This window comes from Sebastes umbrosus, chromosome 3 (genome assembly GCF_015220745.1).
Source record: "Sebastes umbrosus isolate fSebUmb1 chromosome 3, fSebUmb1.pri, whole genome shotgun sequence".
Classification (NCBI taxonomy): Eukaryota; Metazoa; Chordata; class Actinopteri; order Perciformes; family Sebastidae; genus Sebastes; species Sebastes umbrosus.
The window spans coordinates 13,602,198-13,625,216 of record NC_051271.1 but is presented as its reverse complement, the minus strand read 5'-3'; the positions used below and the strand labels follow the sequence as shown (position 1 = coordinate 13,625,216).

The 23,019-nt window shown below is 36.6% G+C and overlaps 2 protein-coding genes across 2 annotated transcripts in view; one reads left to right on the top strand and one right to left on the bottom strand.

The window, feature by feature from the left end:
• Positions 1 to 7,559: 7,559 nt before the first annotated feature.
• mettl14 (methyltransferase like 14) lies at positions 7,560 to 15,975 on the bottom strand. Its single transcript, XM_037765559.1, has 11 exons — positions 15,769 to 15,975; positions 13,756 to 13,844; positions 12,708 to 12,795; positions 12,188 to 12,265; positions 10,258 to 10,345; positions 10,081 to 10,171; positions 9,799 to 9,940; positions 9,368 to 9,460; positions 8,673 to 8,789; positions 8,254 to 8,464; positions 7,560 to 8,084 (listed from the first exon to the last, which is right to left on the bottom strand). Exons 1-11 carry the CDS (start codon positions 15,832 to 15,834, stop codon positions 7,786 to 7,788), a joined length of 1,362 nt encoding a protein of 453 aa, XP_037621487.1. The 5' UTR covers positions 15,835 to 15,975; the 3' UTR covers positions 7,560 to 7,785.
• Positions 15,976 to 20,415: 4,440 nt separating this feature from the next.
• The window catches only part of prss12 (serine protease 12), a 28,014-nt gene continuing 25,410 nt past the window's right edge, over positions 20,416 to 23,019 (top strand). The window contains exon 1 of the mRNA XM_037765722.1: positions 20,416 to 20,939. Coding sequence (XP_037621650.1) covers positions 20,600 to 20,939 — 340 coding nt within the window. The 5' untranslated portion in view covers positions 20,416 to 20,599. The remainder of the gene's footprint in view (positions 20,940 to 23,019) is intronic.

The following is a 23,019-nucleotide window of genomic DNA, read 5'->3' as shown; positions in this document are numbered from 1 at the left end:
TGACGTAAAATATGACAAAAGGACATTATATGAAAAAGGGGAAACAGCAATTTACACTCTTAACATGCTTTACGTTGCACTCTGAGTCATTTTTAGTGTTATTAGAAGAGATAGATAGGTATGTAGCTAGATTAGAGATTGCTATACTATCATTTTGATTATGAGAATATATGCTGGTTTTATCAACGAACAATGAGTCTTGTATGTGCCTTATCCTGTTTCAGAGCATGTGGCTGACCTCTCCACACAGACATTAACGAGTCTAGAAGTCCGGTGGATTGTTTCAGTTCTGAATCCAGATGACTGAGATGTCTCTACATACAGTAGATCTAGTGCTGTATACCTGTTCAGCACACATGGATTAATCAACCAAAACACAAATGAGTTGTATTGAGGTATTAATAACCGGTTGTAGAGACAGTGCCTGTGGCAGCTAATATTTCATTTGAACTTGGAGTTACCCGAGGGCGTATTCCTCCACTCCTTACTATATAAATAAACCTAGGACAATAATAGCGTAACAAACACTCTCTCTAAACAATCTTGACAAAATGAATTTATTTTAGGAGAAGGTAAAACAGTCTCTTTACACAACTCTCATCTTCTACAGCAAGTTTAAAATGCAGATGCACTGCACACACAGCTTCCTTCTTTAATGGCTTGCTCTGTTTAGTGGTCTTGCTCTGGATATCAGTGGTTAATGTAGTTTTTGTCAAAAACACACCATTCTCATCATTTGAAATAGGAAATACGCCCACCTAACTTGATGCCCAAGATAATCTACCTTTAATGTTACCTGCTGGTCCACAAAACTGTACGCCTCTTTTTCATATAGACTTTTTCAGAGCAGACATTGTGACTTCTTATACCAGGAAAATCACAGGTAAAACTAATAGCATTTATGATGGTTCAATTGTATTAATTAGGGGCCTCACTCCCCATTTTGGAAACCTCTGGTTTAGGGTACCTGACACTCAATCAGTCCTTGTTCAGACCTGATATTAACATGAGTCCTGAGTGATCGCATCACAAGTGGACAGCTCTAAGTACCAGTGTGAACGCACTCAAGACGCATTGAGGACGCATGGAGATACGATCTCTCAAACCACATTCGGAGGTGGTCTGGGCCACATATGGCCACATTCTTTTAGCAGTGTGTAGGCGAATGTGTCCTGGGCCACATTAAGGACCGCCTAATCAACTGACGTCCCGCTGGGATCCAAGGGATCACTGTAATCCTCAGGTGAATAGACAGGCAGACGCAAGCACTTCTTGCGAAATGAAAACGGCCTCTGTGCTCTACTGTATTCTGTCGGTACAACTGTATTCTATTCAAATATATCTTATCTTTAGGCTACATATCTATAGACTATCAGACTTTGCATGCAAAGTGCATTATTATCATCTGTCGGAGATGTGTTGGTGTTTTTGTTGCGGTGCTCTGCACGGAGCAGACGCCCGCCCGCTCACTCTCATCCTCGGCTCTCTGAAGCTCTGTACCCCGCTGTCGCCTGGCAAAGGCAGCAGTATCGGCGGAATGGAGGTCCCCGGGGATAATCGGTACAATAACCTTTTATTTGGATGTTAATAAAATGTACCCAAATTCACGAATATGTAGGATAATACTACTGATATATCTGTAATATTACCTTGTAGCGTCTGCTGTATTAGCCATGTGTTTACTACGTATTTATTTGCATATAGAGCGGAGAAGTGAGATGGGATCACAAGTGGTCACTCAAGACGCATGCGGAGACGTATTCTAATGCCAGGTATGAACAGGGCTTTAGTCAACAAAGACCTAGTAAACAGCCTCTATCAATTTTAGGCTTTGAAGGAACTTTATGACTATGAAGAATCTGATTCTCTTCTGTCACACATACTGTACCTCCTAATAACAACATGTTTAGGAGGTGTGTACTGTACCGGTGTATTGCAACATGATTCTATCATATTTTTAAACTGCTGCAAAAGATGAGCTTGAAAGATAATTGTTGACCTTGGCAGTAGTAGTTTTACAAAATAATCTGAACTTGAGGAGCTTTCAAACTGACAGTCTTTATCAGTGGTAGAGCTCAGTTACCGTTGAAATGTGTAAGTGGACTGAAAAGGAAGTTCTAATGAGTGTTTAACAAGATTAATAGCAATTTAACAGCCTATGCTCGTAACTGTATCCAGCTTGAGTCACAGCCTAAGGCTATGCATCCTGAGACCAAACTAATGTAACATTACATGCTGCATTTATTGTTTGAATGGTAAAAACACAGTGGAAATACATTTGGAGAAAATGTACTGTCTACAATCACACATTATGATTGGAGTGGTTATCATATTAAAGGAGCAACCTTTTTTTAAAAGACCACCAGTGTACTCATTAGAAGAAGGGGTATTAAAAAGTGAGAATAAATTAAATTGTGGAAAAACAAATTGACTTTGTATTTCTTGGGAAAAACACAAAGTATCTGTAGAGAAGAACTCAAAGTGAGTATCCTGTTTTGTCTTCTGGTTGGCACAACATGTTTAAATCCTTACATAAAGAGTCTGCATGTTGGATTAGATGCACTGTAATTAAAAGGGGAACAGACCACATAGGTGGGGACTAACAACAGACACTGAAAAATGACAATTCACGTGTTCAACCGGCAGAACAATAGTAGCTGAAGAATTCAGACTCCGTGACTCATGAGATGTTTCGCCCCTCCCCGGGGTCTCTAAGAATATGTTAGGACAAATGGACAAACAGGTCTGATTCACCTTTGCACAGTGCAATACCAATTTTCTCTCTTTGTCACAGACGCACTATGGACCAGAAAGTACACAATGTCCAAAGGATTTATGTTGCTTATGCTTAAATAATAAACATAGGCTGTCTTTGTTTTCTTGTGCCAGCACAAAAAAACAATCTATATGTGCAATATATGTGATTTAAAGGTTTTTATCTACAAGTACTGCTGTATAAGAGAGGCAGCTTTGGGTATGATTTAATTGCACAGACTCTATAGCCTCTATAGTTTGAAGGAGGAAGTTGGCTCTATTTTTTCCGGAATACCATAATGTCACGTTAGCGTGGGGTCTTCTTACCGTAATTCCAGCACCAGGGATGTGGTGTTCCTACTGTGAGGGCGTTATGTGTCATCCGCTGACAGACAGCAGGTTCAACTACATTGCCAGACTTCCGACAGACAACGGTAAACAACTCTCTGCCCTTTTTCTTTATAAATAAATACAAATAATAGATAAAAAAAATCCAACAAATGATCACAACAGAACACATGTTACACTTACACTTAAAGTGTAATAGATCAAATAAAACAAAGTATAATAAAGTCAGATTGAATACAGTATTTAGTGACAGATACTGTTGATAATTATAGAAATAGAAATGACAATAAAAATAATTTGCTACTGATACTATTTGTTATTTTTAAAATGAATTCTTCCTATTGAATTAATTATGGATATTGCTCTGGAATAAAAATATTCAATATTGATATAGTCAATATATTACTAATAGTAACCCCAACATAATGCTTAAAAGTAATATACAAACTAAACAAGTAGGCCATTAGCCTATGAAGTGTATTATTGTTATTTCGTTCCTATAAAATAGGTTAAGACTATAGGTTACTAGTTCCAAACTTCTATTTTAAATGAAATGTCTGTTCAAAATCCAGAAATGTTTTGTATATATATACTAATTTGGCTACTTTTGTTTCTCAAGCTTGGAAAAAATGTCAGGATGGTTTATTTGTTTAGTATTATTTGTAATTTATATTGCTACTCTGATTTCTGCCTTTGTCTCTTCATTATTTTCTAAATAATGGTGTCTTGTAAATCCTGGGCAGTAAGAATGCAAGAATGTATTGGAAGACCATCCTCTTTTTTTATGGCTGTATGACACAGCACACAGACTTGTGCTCATGGTCTTCACGACACTAAAACAGGTTTACCATCATTCTGGAAAGACAAGTTTGGGTTAATAGAACAGTTTCACGGCTTCTGGGGCTTTCCAACATTCCAGGTATGTGATTCACCTACAGGAGAAGTCAAGCATTTCTCTGTCTTTCCTCATGTAAACTCAGAATATGAGGAACTGGTCAAATTAGACTTTGACTGAGCTATTCTGATAATGATTCTTTTGGGTGACTAGACAAAAAAAAAGTATTTTTCTCTGAGCTTACTGTATGAGCAAGGTTTTATGTGCATTCATGTCACACATAGATATTACAAGCATCTGTATACTCCAAAAAATACTGATAGAAGTATTCATTACACAACTTTGTTGGATACTCCATTCTGATTGGTCAATCACAGCGTTCTACGGTCTGTTATTTCTTTAAAGCAGACCGCTGCTATGTTTAACAGACCGTTGCTATATGGGCGCAGTTCTGATGTCGGACTCTGGCGGACCGTTTTGGTGTCAAATTATTAATTTCTTAAGTAAATAGCTGTGAAATAAGCGGGATAATGTACAGCTAGCGGGAAATAAACCCCTTGAGGGCGATGCGGCATCCCCCGTCTGGGTATATTTCACAACAATGACCGGCTCGCTGTACATTATCCCTTACTTAATCTATGTAGAATATAAGCAACTCAACTTTTGAATAATTTAAAGTTTAATAAAACAGCTATACTGTGCTTTTTTTTATACGGCATAGTTTCCAATCAGAGGCCATTTTTGTTTTTTGTATCAAAGAGCAATATGTGTTTACACTGTTGTGCTACTACTAATTCCTCAAATTGGACATTTTGTCATTTAGAAGCTGTTTTGTAATAGAGTACTGCAGAGATGACGTATTTTTGTAGGACAACCCGGAAGTCAGCATCGCCATTGGTGGAAATCAAAGGCGATTCTGAGCAATTACAAACAAACAGTCACAAAGTAGTATACTAGAGCATGTGAAAAAAAACCTGTATTGTAGAAATTGTTAGATTGTTAGATTTCATTAACTAGTAATGCCTGGTAGGCATTTCAAAAATCAGTTTTAAAATCACTGTAGCATACAGCAGTGCTAATATTTGCTGATATGTTCAAATTGCTAAAGGAAAACTTTGCAGCAATATTGTAACAGCACTTTAAACCTCCGGTATATACAACTTGCAGGACTTGCTCTTTTGATATACATACATTTGCATGTCTAAAGGTCTAACCAGGACTCACAAACCCAGATGCAGCCAGTCAGTCCCTAAATCATTGTGTACAAAACGGGTTCATATCAAGTTAAGAGATTAAAATAATGTAGTATCACTCTATTTTGTATCAGTCTGGTGCCAAAACTCAAACATATCTATATACTAGGTTGTGTATTGTTTGAGTTGCTAGCCCTGGGTCTCTGTCTTCTGTTCCTTTACTTCGCCTTGTGGCTGAGTTTACACTCCTTTCAGGTGTCTGCTGTTACTGCTGGGTTGACTTATGTCATTGTCTTTGTGTAGATAAGTGACTTACTGAGCCCCCCCCCGGGAAGTTGTGAACATCACAATATATACCAGATAATAACTTGTTAAACATGTACTAAATATTCACCCTACAAACCCACAGAATGTGAAGAAGCTCGGCAAAAAGCATATTTGAAGATTCCGTTGCCACTGTGTGCTGAATATTCACATTTTCTTACCTTAGTGGAGTACAAATCCAACTCTCCAGCAATACCGAAATAATCAATTGTCAGTTATTCAGTAGATGTTAAAAGTTGACAAACATTATAACATTTTGCATGTAACACATATTTAATGATTATGAAAGGATTTGTAAACCTGTTTGTTGGTCCAGATATTTCTAACACTTCATTAATGGTTAATAATTGCCTAATTATCCATAAACATTATTTGGATGGCTATTATAAAGTTGCAAGTGATGATCATAATAGCTTGTTAAATGGTTAATAAATAATTTGTAAAACATGTATAAACAGTATTTAGATACTATGTCAAAGGTTAATAATTGGCTTCTGGTCCATCTAATCGATGTAATGTTTTACAAATGATTTCTTAAACATTTACAAATCATCATTTTATTATTAACAAATATTTAATATACAATATAAAATGTTATGTGTGCATCATTAAACTGATAATAAATACTTTACCAATGTAATCAGAATGTAATTGTTATCTCTTATCAGCTATGATACAATATATAGTTTATAAGCTAATTATTTCATATTACACAAACTACTGATAAAATAACATAAATTATAGCATAACTATTAATTAGCATTTCATTGTTTATTAACAGTAAAATTACAACATTTAATTAACTATCAATTTACCATTCATAAATGATGGTTATCATAAAGTGTTACAGAGAGGGCTCTTGATGCGCAATAAAGATCGGGCACTCGCAAGAATATGGCAGCAGGTACAAACAAAGTTTATGAGCTGAAGCGCAAGCAAGCATTTCAATTATCCTGGAAACAGAAGTTTAGTTGGGTGACATTAGAGGATGTGGGCAAAACTCCACATTAATTTACTTAAATAAAGATTAAGCATGACAATTAACTTTGGTCTTTGTTGTTATTTGATAACCACTAATAAATAAAACTATTTTTATAGGGGCAAGTAAAAATGTACTTTGGGCAAGTAGATTTCTGACGGACTTGTAAGTGAAAAAAAACAAAAACATTAACGTTGAACCCTGTCTTGAGAATTACTCAAAATAAGACATAAAATACCACCTGTGTATCTTTTTAAAACTCAAGGACCCAAGAAAACTACAGTATGCTAACATGCTCATATTGACAATTTCAACATGTTGAATTTCATGGCAATCAATCAAAAACAGTTGTTGAGACATTTTACAAAAAAACAAAAATAAGTCAACCTCTCACTGGTTCCGGAGGCGATACCAAAGTCAAGTGACTTCTGTACAAGATGTATTTTTGAGAGGTATGCACAGATCACTTCTATGTCGACCGCATGTTGCTTCAGGAGGCAATTTTACCTTTTGCAGCGATAACTGTTAAGCAACAATGCCTGTACTTCAATACTTCAAAAGGAATGTGTACGTATGAAGAAGCATTTAGGGAAGATGTATGTCATTCTTCAAATGGTACCGCTCCTTAATTCTGCCTGACCAACATTCTCCATACATGCTTACAGCATGCACAAAGAGCATGAACACAACAGCCAATCAGCTTTCGTAGAGCTGATGCTCATGCAGTGCAAAGTACACAAGTGTCAAATACTTTGGCCACAATAGCAGTTGTATAAGAGAACCCTGATAATCAGTGTCTGATTAGTCGTCTATTTACAGTTTATGACAAGCAATTAAAGTCAACCATTATATAAAATGACAATACAAAGTGTGTATTGTTACAGCGACAGTGTAAAAGCACCCTGAAATTACATATTTGGTCTGTTTGAAAATTAGAACAATATTAAGGAAGAAACTTGCTGGTCTTGTATCTATAAAATAGTTTGTTTTACATTCCATTTGCTCATCAGGACTTACAATCACACTCTCTTCACATCAGCGAACTGTTATATTGTCATTACTACCACAACTGTTTAGATATTCATGGACAAGATAAGGACCTAACACAAAAATCAACACATGGACATAAAAAGTGAGAAGAATGTTTATTCAGACACCCTTTCAATCTACAGTACATCCATGAAAAAATATAAACGAAACGATTAAAAAAAAGATAAGATCACATTCGCCAACTTCTCGGCTGTCACATACTACCCATACCATACCCCGACTGCAATACAAATCAGATTGTGTTTGCAGATAATGCAGATGGGGATTCCTAGCATCAGTGTGGTTGGCATCAGCTTGTTGCTCTAGCGAGGTGGAAAGCCCCTATGTGGTCCTCCTCGGCCCCTGAACCCTCCCCTGTCCCCACGGAATGGACGGTTTCTATCACGGCCTCTGTCTCCGCCTCTTCCTGAATTTGGTCCACCACGCCCCCCCCTGGGTGCTCCGCCACCACGCTCCGACTTCAGCTTAGCAGGGGGAGATTTCGGCCGCAGCCTCTCTATGTCCTCGGTGCAGCCTGATAGGGGGGTGTTGATAAAATGCGAGTTGTAGGCCTCGTTGTTAAAGTTACTGTTTGTCAAAGTAGGACCAACGGTCAGCCAGCCTAGAAAGAGAAGAAAAGTAAAATGACATTGCGTTCACGAGAATGGGACGTACGGACGGACTGACAACCCGAAAACATAAGAGAAGGCACTAAGCAACTAAAAGCAAACAAAGCCTACAACATGCAGTTATCACCTAAATTTGCCAAGGAAAGAGTGTGTCCGTCTCACCTGGTCTGATGGTTGAGTCTCGTCCAAACAGGTGCAACCTCCTGCGGCCCAAACAGAAATGCTCAATTATGTGGAAGATCTCCACGGGCTTCTCTACATTTCCCATCTCAGGCTCCTCAGTGATGATCAAGTCAATGTCGACGTTAGCGTGGATGAAGTCGCCGTCGGTACTCCTACGCACTGTGCCTTTGATTCCCATTAGGCAGTGTTCCTGAGGGGGAATATGTTTGTACACATTATTATAGATAATTTAAACTTTAAATTCATCATGTGTAGATGAGTCAAAGTCAACTTTAAATTGTGTATACAACATTACATCTACAGATTTTAAAGGAAAACATATCCCAAAGCGATTAGCGATGAATTAGCAATGTAAGATTTACATTAACGTCAACACATATTTCACATTTCTGCTGTACCTTGGTCCTCTGGAATACTGCTTTTGGGTCCAGTGCCTTGGTCTTGCCTGGGTTATTCTTGTTGGTCTTGATCCAACAGATATCCTCACACCGCCTAAAACCCCACTTCCTCAAACACTGAAATGGGTATAATAAGAGTATTAGGATGGACTATGTACTACAGGTACTCAATTTAGGGCTGTTCATTTTGACAGGTTAATGTTTTTTGCGTAATCTTCTTTTTGATTAATGCATTAATAAGACATTAACAGTGCATGCACAGTAGGGCTTCCAACCTTTTCTAACACAAAGCCAGACTGACTCAGCGTTATTGACGAGCTCAAAGAGGACCTACCTCACACCAACGTCAGACAACCATATGACAAAGTGAATAATGATGTTTGTCTGACAGCCCGCTGGAAATGAACCAGGGTGTGTCTGCCTAGGGGCTTAACCCTGAAATAGTACATATTTTACCTATTTTCAAAGCTGTTGTCATAACATCATACAAACAACTGCCCAACTCAGTTGTCAGATACACAATGAACCAGTGAGTTCCTGAATGACTCAAAGAATGCAGTGTTAAAAATAACTTGCATGGCTTAAGTTGCAAAACCTTGTGAAATCAGTAAAAAATATGAGATATATATTGGAAAACAGAGTAAGTTTGCCTGTAATTTAATGTGTACTTTTGACTGAATGAGGGACCATGTTACCATTCTGCCCAAGTCCAGGCCTTCACCAGATCCACACCACAGAAAGACAAAGGAACGTGGAGCAGATATCTCCTCAATTTCCAGTTTCATGATCTACAATAGCAGAGAGCAGAGAAGGGAAAGAGGGGTGAGGGAGCACGATACCACTATCATCCATGTAGACAAAGTTAATACGCCATTCACAAATCACTTCAACACTTGCATTCCCTTGGGCAGTCCTGTCATGAGAGAACAGGACAGGTGATTTTGCCCATTGGTAGGGTCATTCTGGATCCCTGGCGCCCCCTACTGGGAGAGGGTCAGCAAAGTCTTTTTTAATTCTACTCCCAAGCTCTTAAAATTGTTGGGGAAGTCCATATCAATATCAAACATACCTAATATTTGTATGTCTACATACAGTATATATATACCAGTCTAGCATGCATACATACATCATCCCAGGTCCAGAAACGTTCAGTGTGGCTGATGCCTGATTCTCTGTAGTATTCCTCTAAGGGAGGCTCGAGCAGAATGACATCAAACTTGCACTTCAGATCCTGCAGGTCAAAGCGCTCTGGATCAGCCTGGAGGTACCTAAACACACACAAGACACACACCTTAAACAGCTAAATCAAAATAGTTGAGAGTTGAACTTGGTTCAAGTTATTTTCTCTGGATGTAAACACATTGACGTTCAGGTAAATATTTACTGTAACATTCATCATTTAACACACATGGGAGGGGTGTTGGTGGTGGAGATGAGTTCGTCCTTCAGTCTGATCAGCTCCCGAAGCTTAGGGTATTCTTCAAAGCGGTCAGCCAAGCCTGAACCACAGAGGGCAACAAGGTCAGAACCACACACACAGGCATGTGCATGTACATAAAACAAACACACACAAGCACACACTCACCAACATCTCTGATGAAGTTTTGCGGCCGGTGCCCTGTGTCGACAAAGTGCTGACAGTAGTCATTGTGAGGGTTCAAACTCTGGGTACCCTGAAAGGTAATGAATGAATGACATAAGATGAGCAGGAGAAAGGGTAATAAGAAAAACATATCTATATAAACAGAGACAACATACATACGTATAGTAGGATGTGTATTCAAGCATTTTAATACACATTTGATGCATGAGATTGGAAAAGCTTAATCGAAACTGCAAGCTTTAACACAATTTTTGCAATATCTAAAACACTTTTTTAAACCTTTTATTTTTCATATAAGGAAAATAAACGTTCAAAATAAAGATAGCACATCAACAATGGGATCTTTCTGCTTGAATAAATCATGACACCACGCTGGCTTTCAAGAACTTATTTTTAGTTTTTACAGTCCTACACATCCTACACACAGTACACATCCCTAACTGATAATAATGCATTGTACACACACTCTTTACTTCAACAAAAGCCGATGACGTGTATTGTAATTACAGGTTATCTTTGTGTGTGCCTTGTGACAGCAGCCGTCAGTCAACCAGTGCCACTGGTCATGTATGAATACTTTCCACATAGTGAAATCACACACTCTGTCTCATGTCTATTCTTTTACTAACTGGTTCTAACCTGTAATTACAGGCTGTGGCACTCAATACAGTCTGAAATTACAGGTTGATGCCAAGTGAATCATGTGACTATATTACTATATTACTGACATTCCATTGACTTTGCTCAAGCTTAGATAGAAGGCAATGATTCTACCCGCCAAATAAAACTTGTCCTTTCAACTTTGGATTACGAATTTAAAAGAAGACTGTTTCTCTCAATGCTCCATGCTTTTAAACCTGCAGTAGGCAGAATGTTTTTGACATAATTGGGATAGAAATCCATAATAACCTTTCAGCATATTGTAATTCAAGTGTTTTGAGAGAAAACTAGACTTCCGCACCTCCTCATGGCTCTGATTTCAGACTTTAAAAAACTAGCCCATGACGGGAGACTTTGGCCAATCACAGGTCATTTCAGAGAGAGTGTTTCAATTGGCTGTTCTTTCAGCTGAGGCAGCTGTAAATCACTCGGGAACTCCGATCAAACGGTCAAACTAGGCAGCGATGATCAAATATAAATCAAAATTGGGCTACTGTAATGCTTATTTCTCGCCTCAACTGTTTTCAGAAACATCTTGTAGTGTACTGTTTAGCTGTAAAATGAGAAAGTTTGCTCCGGCTGGTGGGCGGTGCTTGGTATTTCCTCAACTTATCTCAACGTGGCTGCCGGGTCACAAACGTTCTCATTATCAGCGCTGCCTAGTTTGACCGTTTGATCCGAGTTTGCGAGTGATTGACAGCTGCTCAGAGACGGCAAGGCTCCAGATCAGCTCTGACTGGTTGTTTTCCTATGGTCTGTGAAATCTTGCAGATGCCATGAGGAGCACCGGAGGACACAGAGGCACATCATTTTTTTCAGATTACCTGTTTCATGTACTACTGTCAGGATATAGTGACCGTTTTATAAAAATAACTTTTTTTTAATCATATTTGCTCAAATTATTTGCACTGCAGCTTTAAGTCAGCCAAATCTTTTTGTAAACGTGGGTAAATCTAGAGACTAATTCGCATTACCAACGCATCTGAAATTCGATGAGTTGGAATTTAATACGAGAATTTTTGATCGAAAGTAGTTGCTGCAGTTGATACTGGTAATGCTAGACCAAGATTTTTACCATCAGTTTTTGTTGATATTTTCTAATGTAGCTACTTTCTACATTCAGGAAACTCGTTTATTTACCTCAATGAAAAACAAAGACATACCATAACGGGCTGCAACGGCATAATTGAGTGAGACACGACATAAAAGAGACATTGTGTGTGCAAAAGAAAGAGAAAGCTAGTTTTCCAACCTTAAGGAAAGTACTTGAGTCCTTGTACACTTCCTCATATGGGTTGCTTTCATCCGGCTGCGGCACCTCCGGCTCATCCTATTACACAAAAACACAAGGAAGTTCATATTTTTTGTCAATGAACAGAACCTTTATCTGCATGTGAGGCATGTGTTGTTGGTAGATTGAAAAGATATTGATCATAAAGCAATTTATAAAACATGAGTGAAATCTCAATCATGATGAAGTTACTACCCATAAAAACTAAGAAGTAAGTAAGTTGGGATAACAAATAGAGGAAAATTTCCAGGGAGGTTTCCAGTTTCCACCGGGCAGTAAGTTCACCAAGATCGTGACTTTCCCTTGGTGTCTGAGGTCTCATGTTTTATTCATGCATTTTGATGTTATCGTCATTCTAACTATATTTTTAGACTGTAACTCGCTGCAATATTTGTTTAGAGAAATGCTATATTAATCAGGTTGATTATCATTACATGAAGGTTTGAGGTTTCTTTATTCCATGTAGATTCATAATGCTCACCTTTTGTTCTTCCACATCTTCCTCTGTGTCCTCTCCCTCCGTCTGTGCCTTCCTTTTGGAAGGTACGGTTGAACTGTCAAATGAAGCCCTGCAAAACACAAACATCCGAAACACTTATGCAGATTCTGTGTCTCACCAAAGCACATAATCAACATTTTAGTGCAAACGATGACGAGACAAAACTAGCAAGCAAGATCGACAAATGTCTACAAATATATGTGAAAGAAAAAAGGAGGGGAGCTGTAAATGTAAAAAAAATAATTCAATATGCACATGTGCACAAACACAAGGACTAAATGGCACAAAGAACTCAAAAAAGCTTGGACTGGCAGCTGGTAGCTCTGTTACTCTGCCTTTTTGTGTTCTTCATTCCATTAAGACCCTGCATTTGTATTCTCTAACTGTTCTGCTTATTACAGAGTGCTGGAGTAGCCATAAAGAGAAAAACTATATATACACAGAGGCCTCGATTTACTCATTTGTCCACACAAGATGTAATTCGCTTCCTCAGTTAAATTAAATCGTTCCCATCTTTTGATTAATTTGCGCAAGTCAAGCAAGTTATTTGTGTAGTGATTGTCAAGTGATTCACAATTTTTCACCTACATGCCTGTTGATGTGCAGAACAAACTGTGTAGAGTAATTAATCACAACATGTCTGATGTGCATATAAACAAGGGGGGTATTTTACAAAAGTCTAATGCTGGTTGTGCGTAAATCTGGCTTGAGAGCATGCAACATCGCTCCAGTTAGAGACTGCAGTCGGTGCACTGTCCTGGCTCTCTGTATATACACTTGTGTCGTGCACACAAATTAACCAAAACGTAGAAACATTTTAACTGAATTGAGGCCACAAATTACTATCTTGTGCACATGAATTAATCCAAACATGGGAACAATTTAATTAAATTGAGGGAACTAATTATATCTTGTGTTGACAAATTAGTAAATTGTGGCCTCAATATATAATATATTGTCTCTCTCTATGGCCACTCCCGGGCCCTTCCTTTCTTTTTTCACTGTTTTGGGGTATTACATCATATCTTACCTGCATGTTTCTCGTGTCTCCTCTATCTCCTTTAGTTCATCTTTACTGTTTAGGACAGCTCCGATACTGTCTGCGCTTTCAGCTCCCAACTGTGGTTAGACGAAAATGAGAAAGTCATTGTAAAGTCACATATTTTCAAATTCTGGTATTGACTCCTGCTCAATGTTTTCTGTCTCAGTATTTTGTACTGCTGTTATTTCAAGATTCAAGAGATTCAAGAGTTGTATTTGCCATTTGCACCTAAGTACATTGGAATTCTGAGCAGTTTACACCGATTCAGCTTTAAGAAAAGAAAAAAGGTAGAAAAGGCACAAGGTTATTACAGTACAAAATAAGTAGCACATTCAACTCAACACAATAAATAAATAAATTATTAAAATATAAAACTCCCTCAGTGTAGTCAATAAATAAACTAAAGTACCCTCTGCATAGGCACGATACCCCCAGAATACAAATATACAGTATATATGCTCCACGACCATGTTAAAAGAACTTGTAGCTCTCGTAAAAATATTTTTTAAAAAAAGAAATAATTAATATATTTCAGACAATTACACATTGGAAGGCAGCATATTGCACAGCATTTCAGTCCATTCAGTTCAGGTGTACTGCGTGTCAATAATGGTATGGAGGTGAGGTGTGGGGGATTTGGGTCCCTCTTTAATGTCCTTTGCCACCAGTCTTATTGTAGTTGGGAAGAAGCTGTTGTGAAACTGCTACAACTTCAACCCTTGCAAATAACGTTTGGTCTTAGCTTACATCTTTTACACACTGTAAATTAATCTTGGTATATTTTCCCTGTATATGTAACGTTATCCTAACGAACACCGGCGTCATTTGTGTTAAGCTATATAGGCTCAAATAGCTTCAACATGTTGATGTAATTCATTTACATTTCAGGTTACAGTGAAGTTTATCTATCAATAAACTGTTCATCTGTCAAATGTTTCAAAAGTCGCTTAAAGGCCATTTAATTGCTGTCTTGTAATTGCTTTTCCTCCATGTTGTCAATGTATCTGTTTTTATGTTTTTTATTTGTTCCCCCTCACAATGTTGTTTGGTTACGATTACCCAGAAGTCTTTATAGATCTTTAAATCAATATCCTCCTCACAAACACTAACCATACACACACACACACACACACACACACACACACACACACACTTGTCTTTTTTGATATATTTACTGTATTGTTATTGTTATTATATATATATATATATATATATATCTTGTCCTAATTGTTTGTTATCACTATTATGTAGTCATATTATTTCTTTATATCAATCTTGTCCTAATTGTTTATCACTATAATGTAGTCATATTATTTCTTTATATTAATCTTGTCCTAATTATTTGTTATCATTATTATTTAGTCATATTATTTCTTTATATCAATCTTGTCCTAATTGTTTGTTATCATTATTATGTCGTCATATTATTTCTTTATATTAATCTTGTCCTAATTGTTTGTTATCATTATTATGTAGTCATATTATTTCTTTATATTAATCTTGTCCTAATTATTTGTTATCATTATTATTTAGTCATATTATTTCTTTATATTAATCTTGTCCTAATTGTTTATTATCACTATTATGTAGTCATATTATCTCTTTATATTAATCTTGTGTCTAGGTGGAGGCTTCAGATAAGCCCAGTGGGTTTTTGGCCTCTTCCTGCACTTTATATTATTCATGTATTTCTTGTGTTATGTTGTATAGTATTAAATTGTGCAAAACAAATAAACAAAAAAGCTTCAACATGTTGATGTAATTCATTTTTGAGAAGTTATTTGAGCATGGAGTAGAAGATGTAAATGTTGTCAACTAAACATGGATGTATGTGAGCGACAGAACTCAATGTTCACCACACAGTCCAACATGTTGTGATCTAGCAGCTCCACATCTGGTCAACAGATGCTGCTGGAGTTAGCTGGCGTTACCTGGGTTACCTGTGAGGTTAGCATTAGGTTAGCTCCATGCTAACATCAACAACACTAGTTCTCTACTTGCCTGTTGAGCTAAAAGTTGCCGCCTGAGTTTTTGTCGCTCGCGGATTTCTTGCAGTCGACTGTTCATTTCTTCAGTTGTAATGTTTATTACTATTATCTACCGGGTACTGTTGGTCCGCTGTGATATCAAAGTGTTTCATATAGATGTGTTCAGAGAGCTGCTGTAGCTAACAGTCGGCTAATGTGTAGCAGCCGCTTAAAAGAGTCACAATGGGTGCGCTCGTTATGAGCACCGGGGCGCGCGGGGTTCGATATAGTGCAGCGGTCTCTAAGCAACATGCGGCTCTCTAGCTCTCTCCAGTGGCTCCCTGTGGATTTATACAAATATAAATGATTAACTGTTTTTTGTTTATATTTTAATTTTTATTCATCATTGATGTAGGTCTATGGTACGACGTTATGACGGAGTATTAGGGTCACGTTGAGGAAAAAACATAAATCTGAGATTTCTAGAATAAAGTCGTAGTATTATGAGAATAAAGTCGTATTACTATGAGAATAAAGTCGTATTACTATGAGAATAAAGTCGTAATATTACGAAAATAAAGTCGTAGTATTATGAGAATAAAGTCGTATTACTATGAGAATAAAGTCGTAATATTACGAAAATAAAGTCGTAGTATTACGAGAATAAAGTCGTAGTATTACGAGAATAAAGTCGTAGTATTACGAGAATAAAGTCATAATATTACGAGAATAAAGTCGTAGTATTATGAGAATAAAGTCATAATATTATGAGAATAAAGTCGTAGTACTATGAGAATAAAGTTGTAGTATTATGAGAATAAAGTCATAATATTATGAGAATAAAGTCGTAGTATTATGAGAATAAAGTCATAATATTATGAGAATAAAGTCGTAGTACTATGAGAATAAAGTTGTAGTATTATGAGAATAAAGTCATAATATTATGAGAATAAAGTCGTAGTACTATGAGACTAAAGTCGTAGTATTATGAGAATAAAGTCATAATATTATAGGAATAATATTATGAGAATAAAGTCGTAATATTATGAGAATAAAGTCGTAATATTATGAGAATAAAGTCATAATATTACGAGAATAAAGTCGTAGTATTACGAGAATAAAGTCGTAGTATTACGAGAATAAAGTCATAATATTACGAGAATAAAGTCGTAGTATTATGAGAATAAAGTCATAATATTACGAGAATAAAGTCGTAGTATTATGAGAATAAAGTCGTAGTATTATGAGAATAAATTCGTAGTATTATGAGAATAAAGTCATAATATTATAAAAATAGAAATTTTACGTGTTATTTTATTTTATTTATCGTAAACTTATGACTTTAATCTCGCAATATTACGCCTTTTTTCTCATAAATTTATGACTTTATTCTGTAGATCTCAGATGTTTTTTCCCTCAATGTGGCCCTAATACTTCGTAGTAATTGTCTCTTTGGCCCTCACTGCATTAGACTTATATACTATATACTTAGACTATAAACTGCGTTCTTCATCACAATGATCACATGTTTTGCGGCTCCAGACAGATTGTTTTATTTATTTTTTGCCTAAATGGTTCTCTTGATATTAAAGGTCGCTGACCCCTGACATAGGACCGCGGGGTGTAACGTTAGATGCGACTGCTCAGTGGCTGTTGTCTCATTCATGTGATACTGAGACGCTTTCTGCATCCGCACCGGTCTTGGCAGCCCGGTTGGAGGGGGTCAACCGGAGGACAGAGCGGTTTATGTGCTGACTCCGCCAACCTGGGCGAGTTTCGGCGTACGCCGGTTGAGATAAGGAGTAGACACTTTTGTGATTGTAATGACGCGGCGTGATGATGTCACCACGTAGGAGGACGCTTTTGTTTGACGTTTCCAGATCCCTCCTCCAATCAGATACTACTATACTGTACACACCAGGGACCTTTTAATACATCCATGCATGGGACCTTGTTGTGCACCAGAGGCGCTATGGAGTCAAGTTCAGTCTGCCTGTCATCACCACAGTCATCACATAGGAGAGAGACATGGAGAGAGAGAGAGATAGAGTAAAATAATTTATGTTTAAAATGTATTTGGTATATTGTGATTGTGATTGTTGTGTGATTATTTCTTGTGATTGTGTTTATTTTATGAATATTTCTTGTGATTGTGTTTATTTTATGAATATTTCTTGTGATTGTGTTTATTTTGTGAATATTTCTTGTGATTGTGTTTATTTTATGAATATTTCTTGTGATTGTGATTATTTTGTGAATATTTCTTGTGATTGTGATTATTTTGTGAATATTTCTTGTGATTGTGTTTATTTTATGAATATTTCTTGTGATTGTGTTTATTTTATGAATATTTCTTGTGATTGTGATTATTTTGTGAATATTTCTTGTGATTGTGATTATTTTGTGATTATTTCTTGTGATTGTGTTTATTTTATGAATATTTCTTGTGATTGTGATTATTTTGTGAATATTTCTTGTGATTGTGATTATTTTGTTATTTATTGTGAAATGTGATTATTTTGTGAATATTTCTTGTGATTGTGATTATTTTGTGAATATTTCTTGTGATTGTGATTATTTTGTGATTATTTCTTGTGATTGTGTTTATTTTGTGAATATTTCTTGTGATTGTGATTATTTTGTGAATATTTCTTGTGATTGTGATTATTTTTTATTATTTCTTGTGATTGTGATTATTTTGTGAATATTTCTTGTGATTGTGATTATTTTGTGATTATTTCTTGTGATTGTGATTATTTTGTGATTATTTCTTGTGATTGTGATTATTTTGTGATTATTTCTTGTGATTGTGTTTATTTTATGAATATTTCTTGTGATTGTGATTATTTTGTGAATATTTCTTGTGATTGTGATTATTTTGTTATTTATTGTGAAATGTGATTATTTTGTGAATATTTCTTGTGATTGTGATTATTTTGTGATTATTTCTTGTGATTGTGTTTATTTTGTGAATATTTCTTGTGATTGTGATTATTTTGTGAATATTTCTTGTGATTGTGATTATTTTGTGATTATTTCTTGTGATTGTGTTTATTTTGTGAATATTTCTTGTGATTGTGATTATTTTGTGAATATTTCTTGTGATTGTGATTATTTTTTATTATTTCTTGTGATTGTGATTATTTTGTGAATATTTCTTGTGATTGTGATTATTTTGTGATTATTTATTGTGATTGTGATTATTTTGTGATTATTTCTTGTGAAATATAATTATTCATTACTATGTAATTTTGCTTTGGCAATAATGTAATCTGAACATTCATGCCAATAAAGCTTATTTGAATTTGAATTTGAATTTGAGTGTGTTCATAAAATCACTCCCCATCCACTATACCGTTCTGCGCCAAACTGCAGCATCTCAGTTGTTTCACTGATGCTCCAAAAGCAAGATCCTGTTTAGATGTTCCTTCTTAATGAGAGCTAATAGTAAACAGTTTTTTTTTACTTGCATATTATGGATCCATGTGAGTAGATAGTAGGCCTATAATAAGAGAGGTTGAATATAGTGTAGGTTCTGTTGAAGGACATTGCTTAAAACGACGACAGCATCAGAAGTCATAAAGCATAGGCTATAACCCTTAACAAATCTAGAGTAATCCCAATAGACTATAGGCTCATCAAATGAGCATTTTGGTCATGGTCATTGGTCATTTTGACTCAACAATAGGCCATTTCTCAAATTTTTGGGAGCCCTAAAGAAGTTGTTTCCAAAGTGGGGTCCGGGGACCCCTAGGGGTCCTTGTGGAGGTTCCAGTTTACACTATATTTATTACTCTCTTGTGTTTTTTTTATTCTTATGTTGTTGTAATTTTTTGAGTAATCTTTGACAAAAGAAGTCATGGGTTTCACACTTTCTGTAATAAAACAAGCAAAAAAACAAAAGTCCTATCAGGTGGGGGGCCCCTGGGATTAAATCTTATTAAATGGGGGGTCTAATTTCTGTCAGTTTAGGGGTCCTTGGTGTTAAAAAGTTTGGAAACCACTGACCTATAAGGGACTATATACAGCCTACTATTTACAGTAGCTAAATTATCACATTGGATGCCAGTAAATTTGCTCTTGATACCATATTTGATTCAATATAGGCCTATTGAATTATATCAAATTGCCCCATAAAATTAGACTTAATGGTGTAAAAAACGCTAAATGGGGGGGGGGTTAGTTAATTTTTTTTTCTTTTAATTTTTCTTTTATTAATTAATTTTTGCATTTTATTTATTTATTTATTTTCGCATACATATTCAATTTTTTTATTTATTTCACATTTATTTATTAATGTTTTTATTTTTTATTCATTTTTTATTTTATTTATTTATTTTTGCATTTTCTTTATTTATTTATTTTCACATACATTTTCAATTTTTTTTATTTATTTCGCATTTATTTATTTATGTATTTATTTTGTATTCATTTTTTATTTTATTTATTTATTTTTGCATTTTATTTATTTATTTATTTTCGCATACATTTTCAATTTGTTTTTTTTTATTTATTTCGCATTTATTTATTTTTTTAATTTTTTTTGTATATATATATATATATATATATATATATATATATACTTATATAAATGTATTGCATTTATTTATGCAATATATGTATATATTTATACCTGTATAAGTATAAATAGCATATACTCCGAATATGTGATTGTATTGTGGTTGTGGGCTGCCTGCCCATCAGCCCTTTAGCAAATAGGAGTTTCATTGATCCGCGTCTCGGTTCTCACTCTCTCGTCCCACAGCAGGGCGATGAGGCTGACTGCACACCGTCTCCTCCTCAGCTGATGATGATAAAACGCTCCTGATGATAGAAAGCTTCTGTCTTCAGCTGCCTCTACAACCATGAATGTGTCATCTCTCTCTCTAACAGCCGCTCTTCTGGCTGCGTTGAGCGGCTTGTGTTCCTCCAGCAGCGTCCCTTCATTCATCCTGCCGTTCACCGACTGCGTCCAGAAGAGCCGCGGCGGCAAAGACGGCTTCTACCGGGGCGCGATAGACGTCACCGAGTCCGGCAGCCGATGCATGAACTGGACCGACGTGTCCGGCTTCAGGGAGCGCTACCCGGGCAAAGGAATAGGAGAGCACAACCAGTGTCGCAACCCGGACGGCAGGATCCGACCCTGGTGCTTCTTCAGGAACCACAAAGGCAGAGTGGACTGGGGCTACTGCGACTGTAAACAAGGTAAACAAACAGGCCTGCACACACACAGGAATAAGATATGGTATTGTGTTGATTTTCATCATCTTAAATCTGCAGAAATATGTGGAAAACTAGACACATAGGAGCTGAAATTCCAAGATGAACTGAATGATAATTTAAAAGTCAATGCAGACTGCCACTCTTATTACATGCTATATTATTTTTTTATTTGGGCTGATGAAGAGCAGATAACTGCAGTTTTTTTTCCTGCAACTGTATTAAAGGTCCCATATTGTAAAAAGTAAGATTTTCATGTCTTTTATATTTTAAAGCAGGTTTAAAGGGACTGTTTGTAAGATTCAGAAATGCTTGTTAACAGCGACACCTGTGGCCGTTAAGTCAACGAAAGTCAGCGTCGGGCTCCCGCTTGCTCGTTCTACATAGACATGAACGAGCATCGCTCAAAACAGAGAGGCGACACATGTCAGCTAAAACCACAATATCACTCTATATTTCACCTGCTTGGCAGTAATGTTAGCTGACCAGACGGAGGTCTCTGCATGAATCAATGCTGATCCTAGTGTTGGCTTTTCCTGCCTCAGCCTCAGCGGGCTTAAGCGGGAAACGCGGGTCGGTGCCGGGGCTGAAGCAGGAAGAGAAACGTTATCGTCTCCTGACTGCGCCCGCAGAAAGACACCGGCACCCGGTCGGAGACGATAACGTTTCTCGATAAAGTTACAAACACTCCATTTAAGTGCTTTATAAAAACTGTGAAGGTATCTAAGCGCTCAATATACAGAGAAATACACACAGCCCGTATTCAGAAATTGTGCGTTTGAAACAAGCCGTTGGGATTTCTGTCCATTTGTGATGTCACAAATATAAGATATTTAGACCATTACACGGTTTTAAGCGTAAACATTCTAAATGTTTCCCAGTTTATTTCCTGGTTGCAGTGTATGTGAATGACATCAGCTAACAGGAAGTAAACATAGACCCAAACTGTTGCCAGGCAACGCAATTCTGTTACAATTCCGTTGAAATGCACTAAAACGGAGCGTTTCAGACAGAGGGTAAATACAGGTATATTCAAGAAGACAGTATGAGGGAAATACATATTTTTTTTTACATTACAGCATTTGAACATGTTCTAGTAGAAACACAAAATACAAGTATGAACCTGAAAATGAGCACAATATGGGACCTTTAACATTTTTCTAGCTCCAACTGTGTTCAACTCAGGAAACCCATGCTGAAGTAATTAGACAGGACACACCTTCAGTGTCCCAGGTGTGAGTATACAGTGCATGCAGATGGCAAGTCTAAGCACATTTAGTGCTGTAATGAGTGCACAGGTATTTGCTTATATGGTGTGTTTAGGAATAACACAGTCCAAGGGATCACTAGTATAATAATTGAGTAGGCTCAATAAAATCTCTCTTCTCATTAAAATAGTTTGACATGGGGGAACACCACCTTATCGATGCATATCAAGTACACAGGCTTGAACTACTAAGTGTTGTTGAAATGAAAAGTGAGGGCAAAGTATGACCTCTACATCTCTGGATTGATGAAAGGTAGAGAAGTAAGAGAGAGAGAGATAGAGTGGTGAAAGGAATAGAGTGTGTGATTTCTATCTGGCACAAGACAAGCAGCCTGTGGTATTTTTAGTCTTGTAGTGTGTCGGCACAGCATGGGTAAATCATTTTCCGGTAATTGATACATGGAATTGACATACATTGATCCAGATATTAAAGACGTTTACCCACCTTTAGGAAGGGGCGCCAAATTTGAAGTCTGAATTCTGTTCATTCTGTGTCTATAACAAAAATAGACACACACCGGATGTTATCTCTAATATAAGTTTTCAGATATGCTGGCAGTAACAGTGCATGTGTGCGTGTGTATGTGAGCATGCACCCTTACATTCTCTGTTGCCAAATAGATACACAAAAAGCAATCAGGTCACTCCAGCAATAAACAACATGCACCCACACACAGTGTAACTATGGATTTTATGTGGAAACCTCTTGAAACACTCAATTCCAAATCCTAAAAGTGATAGCATCAATTTATATGGCAGTGAGGTATGGGGCCACACAGGGAGAACATCCTTTTTATT